Genomic DNA, 20,113 nt, shown 5'->3' on the forward strand with positions numbered 1-20,113 from the left:
TAGCATGCTAACAAGCAATACTACTATTTGAACCTCTTTATTAAACACTGGTGGTACAGTAGAATTTACCATAAAATGAGATAAGATTAGATGGAAAAGAATAGGGGTGGGGAAGACAGATTTAATCTTCAGATGTATGAACAATGTTACGTAAAAGATGAAGACAAATTCAAGAAGGCATGAATGGCTCTTGCCTTAAAGGAACTTAAAATTATGTTGTAGAATAAGAATACATAGAGTCAAAGAAGAGTAAAGGATTGTTCTCTTGGATGATGGTAAATGTTCTGACTAAACTAAGGTCTCTGCAGCTACTCAGTATTTACTTTAAGGAGAATGATGTTAGCCCTCCCAAAAAATAAACAGAAAAGCACTTGACAATTACAGGAATACCTGGCTTTACTCTCATTCCTTAAACGAACAGAATATTTGCTTTCTGGAGAAGAGTTATGGAAAGTTAATTTTTTCATTGTACTCTCTCACTTGTAGTTTTGGGTGCGGGGTGGGGGGGTGGTTTCCCTGCAAATCAAAATAAAAAATTAATAAATATTTGCAGATCTTTTATGACCTAGTGCGACAAATTAACAGAAAAACTCCAGTGCCTGGGAAGGCCCGCAAAAAGTCGTCATGTCAGCTGCTTTAATATACTAAATGCATTGTAGCTCTGAGCCAGGTATGTTAATTTATCTTTTCTTCTGTTTTGTTTGTTTCCTCTAATTTTTAACCTCAGCTTTATTAAAGGTCAAAAAGGCAAGTATAGAATTTTCTGTTGTAGAAAACAAATGGTTACTTCTTACGAGTTAATATGATATCCTAGTAATTGAAATAATTATTTCACTTATATATGATCATGAGAAGTAAGATATTCCACATAAGTATTCTAAATGAGTTTATCTGATATATACTCACGTCTCAGTGGGTCACTGGTTTGTGCTGACAACATAGTGATGATCAAAACCAATCTTCTCTGCTCTCTTTGTTGCCTTAAGCTAATTAAGGTCTAGTGTAAAAGTCAGACAAACCATTGCAAAATATTATAAATGCTGTTGGCGGAATAAATGCAGCATGGTACTGATAATTAAAACCCCTGACATCATGTACCAGACAAAGTACTGCCTATATGTTACTTGAATTCTCACAATTCTGTGTGGCAGAATTATTATATATTCCCGTATTACAGATGAGTGAACTGAGGCACAGAAAGATTGTTCAAGCCCTATAGTTAGTGAATAGCAGAGTCAGAATTGAATCGAATGATCTGAGTACATGGCTCAGAATTTGAACTGATTCCCAAAGTCCATAATTAGTCACTATGCTATTATGGGTACTATCAAGAGTATTTAATTGGGGCACCAAACCAGTCAGATGTGAACTATGGATTCAGGGAAAGTCTCAGAGTGAAAGCATCTAAGTTGAAATCTGATGGATAAGTAGAAATTAGAGGATGAAGAGTTCCTGGGCAGAGAGAACCATGGATACAACCTTGAGATGAGACAGCAAAGAAAAATTGAGCAAACATCACTATAACATAGTTTTTGAAAACAGTTATATCAAATGAGTTAATACTTTCAAAGCAGTTAGTTCAGTACCTGGCACCGTGGTAACCCCTCATCTGTTAGCTGCTGTTTGCCAAGTATCATTAAGCCATTTTGTTTTTACTGTATTCTTACCCTTGGGAGCTTCGGATGTTACTAGCTCTGCTTCTTCCCATGTTAAATGACCCTGTACAACCATAGTACTCTGATTCTGTAGTTTTCTAGAGTTTTGTCCCTACTCTCCACTTAATGATTTTCTGCTTAGAGATACAACTTTTCATTTTTTATATTCTCTCCTTTCCAACCACTTGCCCATTCTTAACAGCACACTTGTGCCTGAGCTCACATTGCCATCTGTCCTTTCCAATTTGCTCCATTCGATCTGCTAAGATTTAGAAAACTTAGGAAACTCATTCAGTCTCTAAACAAGGGCTTAAAGTTCAAAGCATTTGTGGAAATTATTTCATCAGCCACATCTATATTAACATTTTGGAGCAAGTCTGATTCCCAGAAAACCAATATAAAAAGGAAGGATTTTTTTAGCCCAGGCATATGTACAGAAAATCATCCAAAGTAAATAAATAAATGACAGACTGATGAATTCTGATTTTAGCCTTTTAAGTTTAGTTAGATAAGATTTTAGTGTAATAACAGCCGTTTCTGACATTTCTCTTAAAGTAAGTAGGATCTGTTTTATAGAATTAAATATATATATAACTGTCAACTGTAGAGAGCCTTCATGAAATAAATTTATTTTATTGACTTCTCTACACCAGCTTTTTAGCCACTTACTGGAAGAGTAGGGAAGAAAAGTCTTGGAAAGCTTGGTTAGATGTGCATTCTGTACTCATGATGTCATTCTAGGATTATAAACACTCTTACAGACCAGCCATTTTGTTAGTATTGCTGTCTGTTTGATTCTAGTCAAGTCGACTTGATGTAAAATTTTAATATGGGGTTTTGTTTTTGTTTTTAGTTTTCCTGCTTTTAATCTTTGGGAGGTAATACAAAGAAATTTGTACATTCAACTTTCATTTGAGTGGCTTTCAAGAAGGCAGCAGAATATGTCTACCCGTGCTTTGCTGTGAATCATAGTACATGGTCATAATGTAATGATGAGGATAGGAAGCTGTATTATATTTATTTCTGACACTTTAGCACTGTTGTCTTAATATGTCCTTTGGATCTTTAGTGTGCTATTTACAACCTGTGTTTTCAGTTAATTTTCTCCTTTTGACAGGTCTGAAGAACTGTTGCCCAATTCAACAGTGCCAGCATTCCAACTTTGTTAAACCTACCAACATCTTAAATGGACTTTCTGTGGTGGTACCCTTTAAGAGGCGGATGAAAACTACTACATCAGTTTGCACATTCTAATCACTTTCCAGTATCACAGAGAGATTTTTACTTATATAATAGTCCTAGAGTATGCAGCTGGTAAAACCAGAGGCTACAATCCAGTATTACTGCTAAGAGACATTTTTCATCCACCAATGTTGTACATGTATGAAAATGGTGTACTGTATACTTTAACACACCCCATACTTTGTATTGGAGAGTACAATAATGTAAATCCTAAAAGCACCACTATTTTAGCATAATAAAAGAAAGTCCAAAGAGCTCCTATATAGACTACTCCAGATAACTTTGCTTCTTTGATACTTGTAGCTTATTGTAATTTTTTTTAAGAAATTCAAGGTCATTATCATTGTATTGTACAAATAAGCGCTTTGATTAACACAGCTATATAGTTTTTTTAATTTTTAAAAAACCTGTGGAGACAGTGATCTTGTCTTTAAAATATAATAGTCCTTCAGTATAATGTCTTAGATTAAAGACGTTGCCTTTAATATCTGTTGGGAAGGAAATGTCCAGACTTTTCAAATCTTTTATTATATGTTTCCTTTTTTGTTTACATAGGGAACAATGTTTATAGTTGTGTGTACAGTGGGGGTCTACAACAAGAAGTGTATATTTTCAAACAATTTTTTAATGATTTAACAATTTTTGTAAATCATTTTCAGGCTTCTGCAGCTGTAGATTCTCACTGTGAATCCCCTGCTTGCTCATGCATAAGTGTATTTGCAATACCAAATATACAGGTTTAGTATTTTTGCCTGTTAGTGATTGTTTCCCATGTGTAACGTTTTGGTTGAGATGTTAAATGGTGGAAGAGTACTGTGGATGTGAATGTGGGAAGTAATTTTAATCATGTGTAATTGGTCACAAGGCCTAAGTTGCAGTAACTATTGCTGTTTTATTTAACAATGCCTTGTTGCTCTGTATGCATTAAAGTTTGGGTGTAAAGATTGTGTGTCTATCCAACAGGGAGCCACAGTATTTAAATTGACCAACCTAATGTTACAACTACTTTTGAGGTGGCCAAATGTAAACTAAAAGCCTTAATTAAAGTGGTGCAATTTTGTATAACTTAGCATCAGTAGTTCAATAAATTTGGATTGCCATGCAAGGGCTTGCATTATAATTACTTGCCACTTGAATGTGTTTTGTGTAATGTTTAACAGTGCTAGTTAAATAAATATGGGTTTAACTTCTTTTTAAATGTGATAGGTGCATTTTGCATAGTGTGGTTTCATAATTTAATGTTTGGGCAAGCCAGACTCATTTATTAATTACAGAAATGATGAGAGAAAAATGTCAGGTATTTTTCTTAGTATTGTTTGAATATCCCACATAACCATCTTTTGAATTTTTCCTTTGGAAAGAGTTCTGTAAATCAAGCAATATTACTTATAAACGTATGCCTTCTGGGTAGTGTTCAGTAGCTCTTTGAGGTATAGGAGGAAGAATTGAAAATACTTCAGCAGGTGTTACACTTACAGATTTTTTTAAACTAGAGGATGCAGTTAGACTTATGGTCATAAAAATCTTTTAATGAAGTGGACTCAAGTACTACGTTTTATATAATGGGTCTTTGTCTCATATGTGCTGTAATTCCGTTCTTTTTTGAAATCTGTAAATGAATCTTAAACTTTCTCAAAATATTTTCCAGCCACTGGAGAATATCAGCAGTTAATTAGTAATACCATCTAATTTAGGGATGTCTGTTAATCCCTTAGATACTTGGTATTTGAATGAGACATTTAGAAGCTTTTATTTTAAAAAGAAAGAAATCTTATTCCTTACATATTTAACTCACAGAGTTCCATGTATTTAAAGGTTCAGTGTATCTAAAGAAAAAACTTGTTCTCTCAGAAATCCCACTTAACTCACTTGTTTTGGCAGAATTGTTTTTATTTATAGTCATTGGGAGAAAATTAAATCTGAAAAAAGTGGCATTGTGGAGCATTGAAATCACTTCAATTTGTTATGTCCTGTTATATCTCTGGTCCTTTTGGGGAGCACCACCATTAATTCAGGAACTTTAATAAATGTTTGTTGCCTACCAGCTATGTGCCAGGCTGAATTCTAGGCTCTTAAAAACATAAATATTCAACAGATAAACTTGAGTAATTTCTATATCTGAGGATAGAGCAGAAACCAAGGTCAATTTAGGACCCTGCCCTCCTAGAATTTATACTCCATTTAGGGTTTTTCAGCCTCAGCACTTTAAATGCTGTGTGCTAGATAATGAGTTTTCCCCTCATATTATGGGATTTTTAGCACCATCTCTAGACTCTACCCACTGGATGTAATACCACCCCCAGGTTGAAACAACCAGAATTATCTCCAGATATTGCCAGGTGTCCTTAAGTTAGATTCAGGGAAGAGGGAGAGGGGTATTGAAGGGCTAGATTGCCCCAGTTGAGAACTGTCGATCTGATGGGAACCAGAACATTAATTATAGATAAGGGTTAGGGATACAGAGTGGACAGTTTACTATAGTGAATAAGAACATGGGCTCTGGAACCATATTTCCTGGATTTCTAATCCCTGCTGTGCCACCTCCTAGCATGTAAGCCTGGGTAGGTTCCTCAGTTGCTTTATCTGTAAAATGGAATGTTAGTAACATCTATTTCATAGGCTTTAAAGGGGCTTCCCAGGTGGTGCTAGTGGTAAAAACCCTGCAACATAAGAGATGCGGGTTCGATTCCTGGGTTGAGAAGATCCCCTGGAGAAGGACAACCCACTCCAGTATTCTTACCTGGAGAAACCCATGGACAGAGGAACCTGGTGGGCTACAGTCCATGGTTCACAGTCGGACACAACTGAGGCGACTTAGCATGCATGCACAAAGAGAGTGAAGTACTTGGCTAGTGTCATCCTCCAGGTCAGTATTTGTGTTGTTCCTTATTTTGTATCTTGCTAACAGAAATAGGGCTGGGCTTTGGCAAATGCACCATTTGTCTCCCATACAAAATAACTGCAGCTTAGGAATGCAAATAATGGACTTTTCTGGTGCTTAAATGGGGGGGGCGGGGAGGGGGGGCCTAAAATAAGTCAAAAAACTCGAGTTCTTTTTCATGTCCCTAAGGATACTTAGAGAAAGGTTTAAGTTTTTGGAGAAAACAGTGGTATTTCACTTTTTTCTAAAAGTGTAAAAACCCTGTTTTAACTTTCATGTTGATTCAGCTCTTTTTCTTAAATGTATAGTCTTTACTACATGTAGATATTATGAGTAGGAAGTTTTAATATCTCTATGAAAATGTTTGCTTTTATAAAGGTCATCTCATCTTTAGATGTGGGCCAGCAAACTTAGAATCAGTACTTTTTAGTGCAACATTTTTTATTCTAGTTTATCTGTTTTCATTGAATTTAATCCTTATCTATTATTCTGCCTCTTTAAATCATGAAGTGTAGAGTTTGTTAGTATTTTATAATTAATATTCCTATGACCTTGTCTTAGAAATCAGTGTTTGCAGTTTTATCTCAAACTAGCAATGAGCCTTAAATTGTGACTTATAAGACTCAAAAAATTTTAATCTATTCTGTAATTTGTTACAATGCATCCATACATCTGGTATTTTATGACTGCATGAGAGAAGTGAAATAGATTGAAAATAGAACTAAACTTCTGTTCCCTTAACTGACCATTAAAAGAAGAATGTATGAGTCCTTGTTATGATATTGATGATACTTGTCAAAACTCTAAACCTATTAATGGAACAACTAAGTTTGTAGGCTTAACATTAGTTTATCTTTGAAAGGTACAAATAAAATACTGCTAAATAGGTCAGTTTTCTTAATGCTGCAGAAGCATTCCATGTGTTGCACATACTCTGCCCTTTGGGTTACCTATAGATTACTGACCTTGGGAATGATTTATTTTTTCCAAAATTAGGGGTATCCACACACATTTTGTATCATAAAGCATCAACAAACGCATTTGGTATCATATTTACTATGTTCCAAGCACTGTTTACTATGCTAGTGTGGATAGAGCAGGGATGTTCTGCCCTCACAGAGCTTAGAGTCTACTGGAGGAGGGGGAGTCATCAAATGAGCAAAGGTCAATTGGTAATCTATTAAATATCTCAGAACTTTCATTTGGGACAATTGAATGATTTAGGAAAGCATAGTATCATTTAATATGTATAAAGATTTTATCATTTATCGGCAGAATTGTCTGAAAGGGTACGGAGAGAATTTTTACTGTTCTTTTGTTGTGTTACAAAACAGTCAACCTGATTTTTAACCTTACAAAAGCAGGTTAAACTTCGTTTAACCTGATTTTCCTTATACAATGTCTTAAATGCAAAATTATCCATATTTAGTGTTTGAGTCAGAACACAGCTTTTTTTTCCTGAAAACTAAATAATGCAGATTCTACAAAATTTGAATATGAATAATGTATTCAGTTACATCAAAAGGTTACAGGAGTTTTCAAAAGCCTTCAGTGTTTTTGTCATCTGTCATTATTACTCATTCAAATTTCTATTTATAGTGTGTTACTTTATGTCCCCTGGGAGAACTGGGTTCATAATGGGAAATTCTGTTACTGTCAAACTTCTGAATAGGAAAGGTGCTGTGCTTGGAGGAGAGGGGAGTAGCAAAAAGTAAATGAGAGAATAAACCCAGTCCCTGTTGCCAAGGTTCTTAATGCTTCACTGGTGGGGAAGGCCAGTCAGAATAAGCAAAAATCCAATACCTCATTTCTAACCACAGAGTTCATGCTCCGTTATCCATACTAATCCAAGTCACTAACATAAAAAATTGTATTTTGCTTTAAAATGTATGGACTGTTGATTTATATTTCTCTTTTATTCAGGTCAGTGTTAATTAGATTCTCAGAGCAAATCAACCAGTGATGGAAAACTAGACAGAAAGAAATGAGTGTCTTTACATACGGGAAATGGAGAAGATAAAGTAGGTACAGTACAGAGTGGGTAGTTACTAGAGAGCCGCTCTGCTGTTCTAAATGGGAGTAAAGGAAAGCAGTGTGATTTTTTTTTCAAACTTAATTGAGGGAAAATCGCCTCACAGTATTAATATTGTGTTGGCCTCTGCCATACATCAACATGAGTCAGCCATAGGTGTGTGTGTATATATATATATATATGTGTGTGTGTGTATATATATATATATGTCCTCTCCCTTTTTAATGTCCCTCCCACGTCTTACCCCTCTAGGTTTTTAGAGTCCCGGTTTGAGTCCCTGAGTCGTACAGCAGATTCCCATTGGTTATCCGTTTTACACATGGTGGTATATATCCTTCCATTATTCTCTTCATTCAGCCCACCCTTCCGCTAGCCCATGTCCATAAGTCTGTTCTCTATGTCTGCATTGCCATTTTTGCCCTGTAAATAGGTTCATCAGTACCATCTTTCCAGATTCTATATATATGCATTAATACACAATATTTGTTTTTCTCATTCTGACTCAGTTCAGTTCATTCATTTGTGTCCGACTCTTTGTGACCCCATGGACTGCAGCACGCGAGGCCTCCCTGTCCATCACCAACTCCCAGAGTTTATTCAAGCTCATGTCCGTTGAGTCGGTGATGCCATCCAACCATCTTATCCTCTGTCGTCCCCTTCTCTTCCCACCTTCAGTCTTGCCCTGCATCAGGGTCTTTTCAGATGAGTTAGTTCTTCGCATTAGATGGCCAACATACTGGATTTTCAGCTTCAGCATAAGTCCTTCCAATGAATATTTAGGACTGACTTCCTTTATGATTGACTTGTTGGAGCTCCTTGCAGTCCAAGGTACTGTCAAGAGTCTTCTCCAACACCACAATTCAAAAGCATCAGTTCTTTGGCACTCAGCTTTCCTTATAGTCAAACTCTCACATCCATACATGACTACTAGAAAAACCATAGCCTTGACTAGATGGACCTCTGTTGGCAAAGTAATGTCTCTGCTGAATATGCTGTCTAGGTTGGTCATAACTTTTCTTCCAAGGAGCAAGCATCTTTTAATTTCATGGCCGCAGTCACCGTCTGCAGTGATTTTGGAGCCCAAGAAAATAAAGTCTGTCACTTTTGCCAATGCTCCCCATCTATTTGCCATGAAGTGATGGGGCCAGATGCCAGGATCTTAGTTTCCTGAATGTTGAGTTTTAAGCCAGCTTTTTCACTCTCCTCTTTCACTTTCATCAAGAGGCTTGTTAGTTCTTTTTTGCTTTTCTGCCATAAGAGTGGTGTCATCTGCATTTCCGAGGTTATTGATATTTCTCACAGCAGTCTTGATTCCAGGTTGTGCTTCCTCCAGCCCAGCGTTTCTCATGATGCACTCTGCATATAAGTTAAATAAGCAGGGTGACAGTATACATTCTTGACATACTCCTTTCCCAATTTAGAATCAGTCTGTTGTTCCATGTCCAGTTCTAACTGTTGCTTCCTGACCTGTATACAGTTTCTCAAGAGGCAGGTCAGGTGATCTGGTATGCCCATCTCTTTCAGAATTTTCCAGTTTATTGTGATCCACACAGTCAAAGGCTTTGACATAGTCAATAAAGCAGAAATAGATGTTTTTCTGGAACTCTCTTGCTTTTTTTGATGATCCAGTGATGTTGGCAATTTGATCTCTGGTTCCTCTGCTTTTTCTAAAACCAGCTTGAACATCTGGAAGTTCACGGTTCACGTACTGTTGATGCCTGGCTCGGAGAATTTTAAGCATTACTTTACTAGCGTGTGAGATGAGTGCAATTGTGTGGTAGTTTGAGCATTCTTTGGCATTGCCTTTCTTTGGGATTGGAATGAAAACTGACCTTTTCCCATCCTGTGGCCACTGCTGAGTTTTCCAAATTTGCTGGCATTTGGAGTGCAGCACTTTCACAGCATCATCTTTTAGGATTTAAAATAGCTTGACTGGAATTCTATCACCTCCACTAGCTTTGTAGTAATGCTTTCCAAAGCCCACTTGACTTCGCACTCCAGGATGTCTGGTTCTAGGTGAGTGATCACACCATGGTGATTATCTGGGTCATGAAGATCTTTTTTTATAGTTCTTCTGTGTATTCTTGCCACCTCTTAATATCTTCTGCTTCTGTTAGGTCCATACTGTTTCTGTCCTTTATTGTGCCCGTCTTTGCATGAAGAGTTCCTGTGGTATCTCTAATTTTCTTGAAGAGATCTCTAGACTTTCCCATTCTATTGTTTTCCTTTATTTCTTTGCATTGATCACTGAGGAAGGCTTTCTTACCTTCCTTGCTGTTCTTTGGAACTCTGCTTTCAAATGGGTATATCTTTCCTCTTCTCCTTTGCCTTTCGCTTCTCTCTTTTCTCAGCTATTTGTAAGGCCTCCTAAAACAACCATTTTGCCTTTTTGCATTTCTTTTCTTGGGGATGGTGTTGATCCCTGCCTCCTGTACAATGTCACGAACCTCCATCCATAGTTCTTCATATACTCTATCAGATCTAATCCCTTGAATCTATTTGTCACTTCCACTGTATAATCATAAAGGATTTGATTTATGTCATACCAGAATGGTCTAGTGGTTTTTCCATACTTTCTTCAATTTAAGTCTGAATTTGGCAATAAGGAGTTCATAATTTGAGCCACGGTCAGCTCCCTGTCTTGTTTTTGCTGCCTGTATAGAGCTTCTCCATCTTTGGGTGCAAAGGATATAATCAATCTGATTTTGGTATTGACCATCTGGTGATGTCCATGTGTAGAGTCTTACCTTGTGTTGTTGAAAGAGGGTGTTTGCTATGACCAGTGTGTTCTCTTGGCAAAACTCTATTAGCCTTTGCCCTGCTTTATTCTGTACTCCAAGGCCAAATTTGCCTGTTACTCCAGGTATTTCTTAACTCCATACTTTTGCATTCCAGTCCCTTATAGTGAAAAGGACATCTTTTTTGGGTGTTAGTTCTAGAAGGTCTTATAGGTCTTCATAGAACCATTCAGCTTCTTCAGCATTATTGCTCAGGGCATAGACTTGATTTATGTGATAGTGAATGGTTTGACTTGTAAACGAACAGAGATCATTCTCTTGTTTTTGAGATTGTGCCCAAGTACTGCATTTCAGACTTTGGTTGACTGTGATGGCTACTCCATTTCTTCTAAGGGATTCTTGCCCACAGTAGTAGATATAATGGTCATCTAAGTTAAATTCACCCATTCCAGTCTATTTTAGTTCACTGATTGCTAAAATTTGCCATCTCTTGTTTGATCACTTACAATTTTCCTTGATTCATGGACCTAACATTCCAGGTTCCTATGCAATATTGCTCTTTCTGACTGACTTCACTGTATAATGGGCTCTGGGTTCATCCATGTCATTAGAACTGACTCATGGATTCCTTTTCAATGGCTGAGTAATATTCCACTGTGTATATGTACTACAGTTCCTTTATCTGTCTGTGTGCTAATGGACATCTAGGTTAAAGCAACAAATTTTGACAGCTGTGTGAAAGATAGCTCAGGAAGTGTGATGTTAGAGCTAGAGCCAACCCGCCCAGTGTGTATGCTGCTTGATTCTGTAAGCATGAAGTGATTCGCTGGAGCTGTGGTGAGAAAGGGAGCCCAGAAAGTTTTTAAAAGGAATAATCGGAGAATTGGTTAGTGGCATAGGTGTGGGAGCTGAAGGAAAGACAGACATAGTGGATTATATTAGCCAATTTGGAGGAGATGAACACCAATGGTGATAAAATACAGAAGCCAGCAAGGAATTTCGGGTTTTAGTGCATGAGTAAAGAACTTTTTGGTATGACAAAGTTTAAGTGAGATGTTTTAAAGAGTATCTTCTGAGGAGAGATGGATTTTAACAGACTTTGAAGTCATTGGTGTACAAGAGGCAACTGAAACCATAGTGAATAAAATTATAAGGATTAAGTATAGAGAAATATAAGAAAACCTGGGCTGAATGGGGTGGGGAAGAGAAAGATTGGAGTGCAAAGGATTGTTCTTAGAAAGATAAGGGCAGAGGAGGCAGCAAATAGCCTTCTATAGCCAGAGAATACAGCATCTTCGATGGCAAGAGTAAGACTGTGACCCTACTATTTGTCTTGCACTGACTGTTCAGTTCAGTCGCTCAGTCATGTCCGACTCTGCAACCCCATGAACCGCAGCACGCCAGGCCTCCCTGTCCATCACCAACTCCCAGAGTCCACCCAAACCCATGTCCATTGAGTCAGTGATGCCATCCAACCATCTCATCTTCTGTCGTCCCCTTCTCCCCCTGCCCCCAATCCCTCCCAGCATCAGAGTCTTTTCCAATGAGTCAACTCTTCGCATCAGGTGGCCAAAGTATTGGAGTTTCAGCTTCAGCATCAGTCCCTCCAAAGAACACCCAGGACTGATCTCCTTCAGAATGGACTGGTTGGATCTCCTTGCAGTCCAAGGGACTCTTAAGAGTCTTCTCCAACACCACAGTTGAAAAGCATCAATTCTTCGGCTCAGCTTTCTTGACAGTCCAACTCTCACATTCATAGGCCAGCAGTAATTCATTCTCTAGATGTATCATAATTTATATTTGTCTCTTCATATACTTCTTGGTGGGGAATTGGCTATTGATCTAAGGAAATGATAGGATACCTTTGGAAATACCATCTTCTTGTTAGTACCAGGTCCATGTATGTCTGCAGCAGCTACAGGCACACTTCAGAGTTATTGGCAGGTTTAATTCAGACCACTCTAATAAAGTGAATATTGCAGTAATGGAAGTCAACAAATTTTTTTAGTTTCCCGATGCATGTAAAAATTGTACTATACTGTAGTGTATTAAGTGTACAATAACATGTCTTGAAAAAACTACAAACATCATTTAAAAGTACTTTATTACTAAAAAGATGCTAATCATCATTTGAGCCTTCATCGTCTCCTAATCTTTTTGGTGGTGGGGAGTCTTGCCTCAGTGTTTATGGCTGCTGATGGATCAGGGGAGTACTTGCTGAAAGCCAGAATGGCTGTGGCAGTTTCTTAAAATAAGGCAACAGTGAGGTTTGCCACATGGGTCAGCTCTTCCCTTCGTGAACAACTTTTCTGTAGCATGCAATGCTGTTTGGTAGTATTTAACAGGAGGAAAAGGGGATGACAGAGGATGAGATGGCTGGGTGGCATCACCGACTCGATGGACGTGAGTCTGCGTGAACTCGGGAGATGGTGATGGACAGGGAGGCCTGGCATGCTGCGATCCATGTCGCAAAGAGTCGGACACGACTGAGCGACTGAACTGAACTGACCTGAACCCACAGTAGAATTTCTTTCAAAATTGAAGTCAATTGTCTCAAACCCTGCTGTTGTTGTATTGTTTACATAATATTCTAAATCCTTTGTTGTCATTTCAGCATTTTCATAGCATCTTAACCAGGAATAGATTGCATCTCAAGAAACCACTGTTGATCCGTAAGAAGTGACTCCTCATCCATTTGAAGTTTTATTGTGAGTGCGCAACAATTCTGTCACATCTTCAGGCTCCACATCTAGTGCTAGTTCTTTTGCTACTTCCACCACATCTACCGTTACTTCATCTACTGAAATCTTGAACTCCTCAAAGTCATCCATGAGAGCTGGAGTCACCTTCTTCCAAGTTCCTATTAATGTTGGTATTTTGACCTCTCTTTCTGAATTAGGAATATTCTTGGGTTTTTTTTTTCCATTATCATTTATTATAGGATATTGAATATAATTGCCTGTGCTATAGAGTAAGACCTTGTAGTTTATCCATTCTATATATATAATAGTTTGCATCTTCTAGTCCCAGACTCCCAGTCCAACCCTCCCCAACCTCCCTACCCCTTGGCAACTACAAATCTGTTCTCTGTGAATTTTCTGTTTCAGAAATAAGTTCATTTGTGTCATATGTTAGATTTCCAGTGTAAGTGATACCATATGGTATTTGTCTTTCTGATTTCACCTAGTATGATAATGTCTAGGTCCATTCATGTTGCTGCAAATGGCACTGCTTCATTCTTTTTTATGGCTGAGTGCTGTTCCTGTGTATGTGTGTACACACCACATCTTTATCCATTCTTCTGTCAGTGGACATTTAGGTTGCTTCCACGTCTTAGCTACTGTAAATAGTGTTGCTCTGAACATAGGGGTACACGTGTCTTTTCCAGTTATTGTTTTGTCTATATATGTGCCCAGGAGTGGGATTGCTGGATCATATGGGCAACTGTATGTTTTTTTAAGGAAACTCCATCTAGTTTCCCATAGAGGCTGCACCAATTTACATTCCCACCATAGTGCCAGAATGTTCCCTTTTCTTCACACCCTCTCCAGCATTTGTTATTTGTAGACTTGTTAATGATGGCCATTCGAATTAGGAATATTCTTAATATCATCTAGAAAGGTGAATTCTTTCCAGATTTTCAAATTACTTTGCCCACATCCATCAAAGAAATCACTGTGTGTGGCAGTTATAGCCTAACAAAATGTAGTTCTTTAATAAAACTTGAAAGTCAAAATTACTTCTTGATCCATGGGCTGTAAAACAGATGTTGTGTTAGTAGGCATGAAAACAACATAAATCACCTTATATATCTCCATCAGAGCTCCTGAATGACCAGGTGCATTGTCAATGAGCAGTACTGAATTTGAAAGAATCTTTTATTATGAACAATAGATCTCAACAGTGGGCTGAAAATCTCAGTAAACTGTGTTGTAAACAGGTGTGCCGTCATCCAGGCTTTAATTTTCTATTTATAGTGCATAATCATAGGAGGGAGTGAGTGAGTGAAGTCACTCAGTCGTGTCCGACTCTTTGTGACCCCATGGAACTGCAGCCTACTAGGTTCCTCTATCCGTGGGATTTTCCAGACAAGAATATTAGAGTGGGTTGCCATTTCCTTCTCCGAGAGATCTTCCCAACCCAGGGATTGAACCCAGGTCTCCCGCATTGTAGGCAGACACCTTACCATCTGAGCCACCAGAGAAGTCCACTGCTGCTGCTGCTGCTAAGTCGCTTCAGTCGTGTCTGACTCTGTGCGACCCCATAGACGGCAGCCCTCTAGGCTCCCCCGTCCCTGGGATTCTCCAGGCAAGAACACTGGAGTGGGTTGCCATTTCCTTCTCCAGTGCATGAAAGTGAAAAGTGAAAGTGAAGTTGCTCAGTCGTGTCCAACCCTCAGCAACCCCATGGACTGCAGCCTACCAGGCTCCTCCGTCCATGGGATTTTCCAGGCAAGAGTACTGGAGTGGGGTGCCATTTCCTTCTCCAGGGAAGTCCGCTAAATTATGCTAAATCATAGTAGATTTAGCATAATTCTTAAGGGCCCTGGGATTTTCAGAATGGCAAATGAGCATTGGCTTCAACTTAAAGTTGCTAGTCATGTTACACCCTAACAAGAAAGTCAGCCTGTCCTTTAAAGCTTTGGAGTCAAGCATTGACCTTTCTAGCTATGAAAGTCCTAGATGGCATCTTCTAATAGAAGACTGTTTTGTCTCATCAATAATCTATTGTTTAGTGTAGCCACCTTCATTAATTTTCTTAGCTAGATCTTCTGGATAATTTGCTGCAGGTTCTCCTTTAGCACTTGCTGCTTCACCTTGCACTTTATGTTATGCAGGCGGCTTCTTAAATCTCAGGAACCAACTTGTGCCAGCTTTCGTTCTGCAGTTTCCTCATCTCTCTCAACTTGCGTAGAATTGAACAGAGGGCTTTGCTGTGGATTAGATTTTGGCTCAAGGGAATGTTGTGGCTGGCTTAGTAGTTCCACTACAACTTTCTCTATGGCAGCAATAAAGAGAAGCACTTTTAATTTCCTTCAAGAACTTTTTCTTAGACTCACACTAGGGCTGACTGGTACAAGAGGCTTTGGACATGCTTCTCTCACTAATTTTAATCATTTCTGGCTTCTGATTTAAGATGAGAGACATTCAACTCATTCTTTCAGTTGAACGCTTAGAGGCCATTGTAGGGTTATTAACTGGCCTAATTTCAATACTGTTGTGTATCAAAATAAGGAAGCCTGAGGAGAGGGCAGGAGACAGGAATAGCCAGTCAGTGGAACAGAAAACCATGCACAAAGTTTGAGGCCATATACAGGCATCCCATACAGTTACAATACTAACATCAGAGATCACTGTAGCAAATATAATAATAGTGGAAAAGTTTAAATATTACAAGAATTATCAGAATGTGACAGCAAGCAAAATGTGAGCAAATGCTGCTGGAAAAAATGGTGCTGTTAGAGTTACTGGATACAGGGTTGCCAAAAACAATTTCCAAGAAACTCTGTATCTGCAAAATTGCAATAAAGTGAGGCATGTATAAAGTCTGTTTCAGAACCAGTGTTGACAGCTGTACCAAGTCCACAAGGCATCTTTCAAATATGTATCATTGAAATATTTCTCCTTTCCAATGATACAAACATTTTTGTTCCTCTTTATGTTAAAGTCCAAGCTTGCTCTGCTTACGGCACAGCAGACCAATGAGAGCGAGAGCTGAGGTATTAAGACAAGAAATACAACGTTATTCAGTAAGTCAACTGACTGAGAAGATGGCAGACTAATGTCTCAACCATCTTATTTGGGTCTGGATGCCAGGTTTCTTTTTATGGATCAGAGATGAGGAAGCGAAGTAAGGCCATTAATCTTGCAGATATCTTCTAGAATGGCGAGCCTTTTCCAGGGAATCTGTTTACTTCTTTCCTGCCATCTTCAGGTGGACAGGGTTCTGAACAAAAGCACTATAGTTGAACAGGTAAGGGGCAGGATTCTCTGAGGCAGACCTTTATGTATGATTATAATAACAAAAACAACAGAAAGCAAGTCAAATAGTTTGAACATGGAGTCAGAATTGACTTCTTGTGACATTATTTTTTTTTAATGTGACAACTTGGTGCTTTACCCCATAAAAATGTCTTAGGAAGGTAAATTACTGTTAACTGGGTTCTCATTATTTTTACAACATGTTTTCTTAATATCTTCTAAAAAGATACTATTGTCCTAGCTAGGCAGTATATATTAGTTCCTAGGGCTACTGTAACAAATTACCACAAATTTGGTGACTCAGAACAGAAACTTTATGAGGATTCTAAAGGCCAAAAGTCCAAAATCAAAGTGTTGGCAAGCCTCGCTCCCTCTAATAGCTCCAAGAGAGAAATTGTTCCTGCCCATATTCCTTGGCATGAGGCCTTGGTCTCTCCAAACTGCCTCTGTCTCCATATATCTGTATGTGTCTCACCTCTCTTTTAAAGATACTTGTGTTGGCATTCAGGACCCACCTCAATAATCCAGCATAATCTCAGGATCCTAAATCACACTTGCAAAGACCCTTTTTTCCCAATAAAGATAAAATTAACAGGTTTGGGGATTAGGACGTGAACATGCCTTTGGAAGCCATTATCCGCCTCCCACACAGTGTTTTATTAATTTTGCAATGACAAAGACCAGCATAGGTCTACTCTAGGATAATCCAAAATGGGCCGAATTGAGTCAACAGAACCAAGGGTCTCTAGAGAGATCCTACCTACGAAAGCTTCGGAATTAAAGCTACTCTGCAGAGATCCTTCTAAGGGAAACCTGGAGAGTCAGTAGAGACCTTCAGGAAACAATATGAGGTCCAGTCTGGGCTGTTCCCACAATTCTAGAACCAATAGAGTGAAATTCTGTTAACCATTATCCCTGAATTACTTTATTACTTTATTATTACTGAATTACCTTCCACTTGGGTTAGCACACATCCTGTCTATGCAACATGTTTTGTATTATTCATTGATCAATGATGACAGAAACTTCCCCCTTCTACTGACTTAGATTTAGGAGTGATATAAATAGCAAACTTTATTTTCTCTGCTTTTCATTTCCAGACACAACAAAAAGGGTTTTCCCTCCACCTCACCCTCTCACCTTTAATCAGACTTGAATGATTCATATTAGAAGAAAACGAATGCTTCTGAAACCAGTGTCATGATTTAGAAGGTTTTATTCAACTCCCACACTGAATTGAATGGTTTGTTTACTGCCTTTGTTTTTAGAAATGAGAATAATGGATGGGCACAATAATTAAATGGTAAAAATTCATTTGGTTGGAGTAAACTACATTGAACATTCAAGCAAAGTAGGGGTTAATTCAGTCCAGTGGGGTTTGGGGTTTTATATTTGTTAGGACATACTGCATTGGGTTTCTGCAGGGTTTCTCAAAAATGAATTTGGACCTTCTCCAGATAGGCTTTATCTGTTTATTATTTCTGGTAACTATTTGAGGTAATGGTAAAAGGAGAGAGTAACCATCTGTAGGATTTACGCATTTAAGATTTACAAACTTAGAGTTCCCAGAAGTTGATTGAATCATTCTCTACCAGAACTGTTGTGGAAAATGTTCTCGTTTCATTCATTTATTCCTTTGGATCTTCAAACTTCACTAAAGCATGACTTGGATCATGCAAGATGATGCCACCACCCTGCCACCCAATGCTGTCATAGAGGATGGCACCACGGAAGAAAGAGGCACCCAGCAGGTCTCCCTTCATCCTTCTAAGGATGGCGCCACGGAAGAAAGAGGCACCCAGCAGGTCTCCCTTCATCCTTCTAAGGATGGCGCCACGGAAGAAAGAGGCACCCAGCACGTCTCCCTTCATCCTTCTAAGGATGGCGCCACGGAAGAAAGAGGCACCCAGCACGTCTCCCTTCATCCTTCTAAGGATGGCGCCACGGAAGAAAGAGGCACCCAGCACGTCTCCCTTCATCCTTCTAAGGATGGCGCCACGGAAGAAAGAGGCACCCAGCACGTCTCCCTTCATCCTTCTAAGGATGGCGCCACGGAAGAAAGAGGCACCCAGCACGTCTCCCTTCATCCTTCTAAGGATGGCGCCACGGAAGAAAGAGGCACCCAGCACGTCTCCCTTCATCCTTCTAAGGATGGCGCCACGGAAGAAAGAGGCACCCAGCACGTCTCCCTTCATCCTTGTAAGGATGGCGCCACGGAAGAAAGAGGCACCCAGCAGGTCTCCCTTCATCCTTGTAAGGATGGCACCACGGAAGAAAGAGGCACCCAGCACGTCTCCCTTCATCCTTCTAAGGATGGCGCCATGGAAGAAAGAGGCACCCAGCAGGTCTCCCTTCATCCTTCTAAGGATGGCGCCATGGAAGAAAGAGGCACCCAGCACGTCTCCCTTCATCCTACTCTGAGCTAGTACAGGATATTCTGATGGTCAGGGCTTCCTCCCCTTGTCAGGATGTGGCTAATGCTGGATACAGAACTAATGATTTTGTTGCTCTGGGCTCCCTGCAGGGAGGGTAAAGAGGACAGATCAGGATGTCATCTAAATAGGATAGAAGTAAAATGTCAAACCATGTCACCCCTGGACAGTGAAGACAGTGCCACCTCCCCCCAGTTGTCTGCTGGAAGATACCAACAGCTCATCTCCCCAAGGCTATTGCATAAGGGAGGACTTTTTTTCTTAGCTCAGTTACTTGTGAAAACTCACTGAGAGGAGCAGTAGAATTAGTCAAAATTGGCTCAACTGCTGTCTCTCACTTTGAAGAAGAGAGAACAAATTCTAGGAAGCCATAGATTTTGTGACAGGTCTCCTTGACCTGCAAACAATAAACTTAAAAACACCCCAAGAGTTAAAATATATTCAGTATCTAGCATTAAACCTAGTGTGTAACTTCTCTTTTTGAAAGGAAGATAACTGTGAAGTGGTAATGTTTCCTGAGATAGTTCTAAAAATTATGTACTAGTTTTAATTTTTATTTATTACATAATAACAATCTATACATAGACTAAATTGCTCTGCTCTCGTGCTGTCATTGTATCATGATGAAAGAATCACAAATAAAAGCTTAAGAAAGTTGTTATCAAGGCTCCCCAAAACGAATTAAAATGGAGAATGATAAAAGAATAAGAAAAATCAGTGATAGCTGAGTTCTTATTCTTTGACATGATGTTCCCATGAGAAACTTGAGATTGAAGAACACATAAACTCTTGATAGTTGAGAAGTAATAACAATATTAATTATTTCTTGGACCCCTTACTATGTGCTACCCACTGCTCTAAGCAATTTCAGGTGTTTATCTTATTTAGCTTTTCGAACAATGCTATAAAATGGTATAAAATACTAGTGTTCCCTAGTAGTGCTTATGGATGCCTTGTCAATAGACTGAAACATTAGAAACACTAGAAAATGAAATTATTATAAATGAATACCCTAAAGGCTCAAAAAGTTTATTGTAATTATTCAGGAACTTAGGAAAGTAGGGCTTCCCTTGTGGCTCAGCTGGTAGAGAATCCGCCTGCAATGCAGGAGACCTGGGTTCGATCCCAGGGTTGGGAAGATCCCCTGGAGAA

The 20,113-nt window shown here is 38.9% G+C and overlaps 2 protein-coding genes across 7 annotated transcripts in view; both read left to right on the forward strand.

The window, feature by feature from the left end:
• The window catches only part of RAP1B (RAP1B, member of RAS oncogene family), a 44,850-nt gene extending 40,833 nt beyond the window's left edge, over positions 1–4,017 (forward strand). For 3 of the 4 annotated variants that reach the window (XM_006042953.4, XM_006042952.4, XM_025283932.3), the window contains exons 7-8: positions 554–670; positions 2,773–4,017. In XM_006042953.4, the coding sequence (XP_006043015.1) occupies positions 554–640 (87 nt within the window). In that variant the 3' untranslated portion in view covers positions 641–670; positions 2,773–4,017. Of the gene's footprint in view, positions 1–553; positions 674–2,772 lie in introns of those variants that run through there. The other variant, XM_025283933.2, reaches the window with a different exon arrangement.
• A 241-nt stretch (positions 4,018–4,258) lies between these two features.
• LOC112584570 (coagulation factor V) lies at positions 4,259–20,113 on the forward strand. Of its 3 annotated transcripts, none has more exons than XM_025283929.3 (3): positions 4,259–5,763; positions 13,163–13,416; positions 17,630–20,113. In XM_025283929.3, the coding sequence occupies exon 3, from the start codon at positions 18,191–18,193 to the stop codon at positions 18,953–18,955; it is 765 nt and encodes a 254-aa protein (XP_025139714.3). In that variant the 5' UTR covers positions 4,259–5,763; positions 13,163–13,416; positions 17,630–18,190; the 3' UTR covers positions 18,956–20,113. The 3 variants fall into 3 exon arrangements, with proteins under 3 accessions (XP_025139714.3, XP_044797529.2, XP_025139715.3); XM_044941594.2 differs by lacking the exon at positions 4,259–5,763 and adding an exon at positions 5,923–7,799; XM_025283930.3 differs by lacking the exon at positions 4,259–5,763 and having other exon boundaries at positions 12,180–13,256.

This window comes from Bubalus bubalis, chromosome 4 (genome assembly GCF_019923935.1).
Source record: "Bubalus bubalis isolate 160015118507 breed Murrah chromosome 4, NDDB_SH_1, whole genome shotgun sequence".
NCBI classification, from domain to species: domain Eukaryota; kingdom Metazoa; phylum Chordata; class Mammalia; order Artiodactyla; family Bovidae; genus Bubalus; species Bubalus bubalis.

Coding starts and splice junctions, on each gene's coding strand:
- LOC112584570 (XM_025283929.3), top strand. CDS start 18,191: ATGACTTGGATCATGCAAGATGATGCCACCACCCTGCCACCCAATGCT.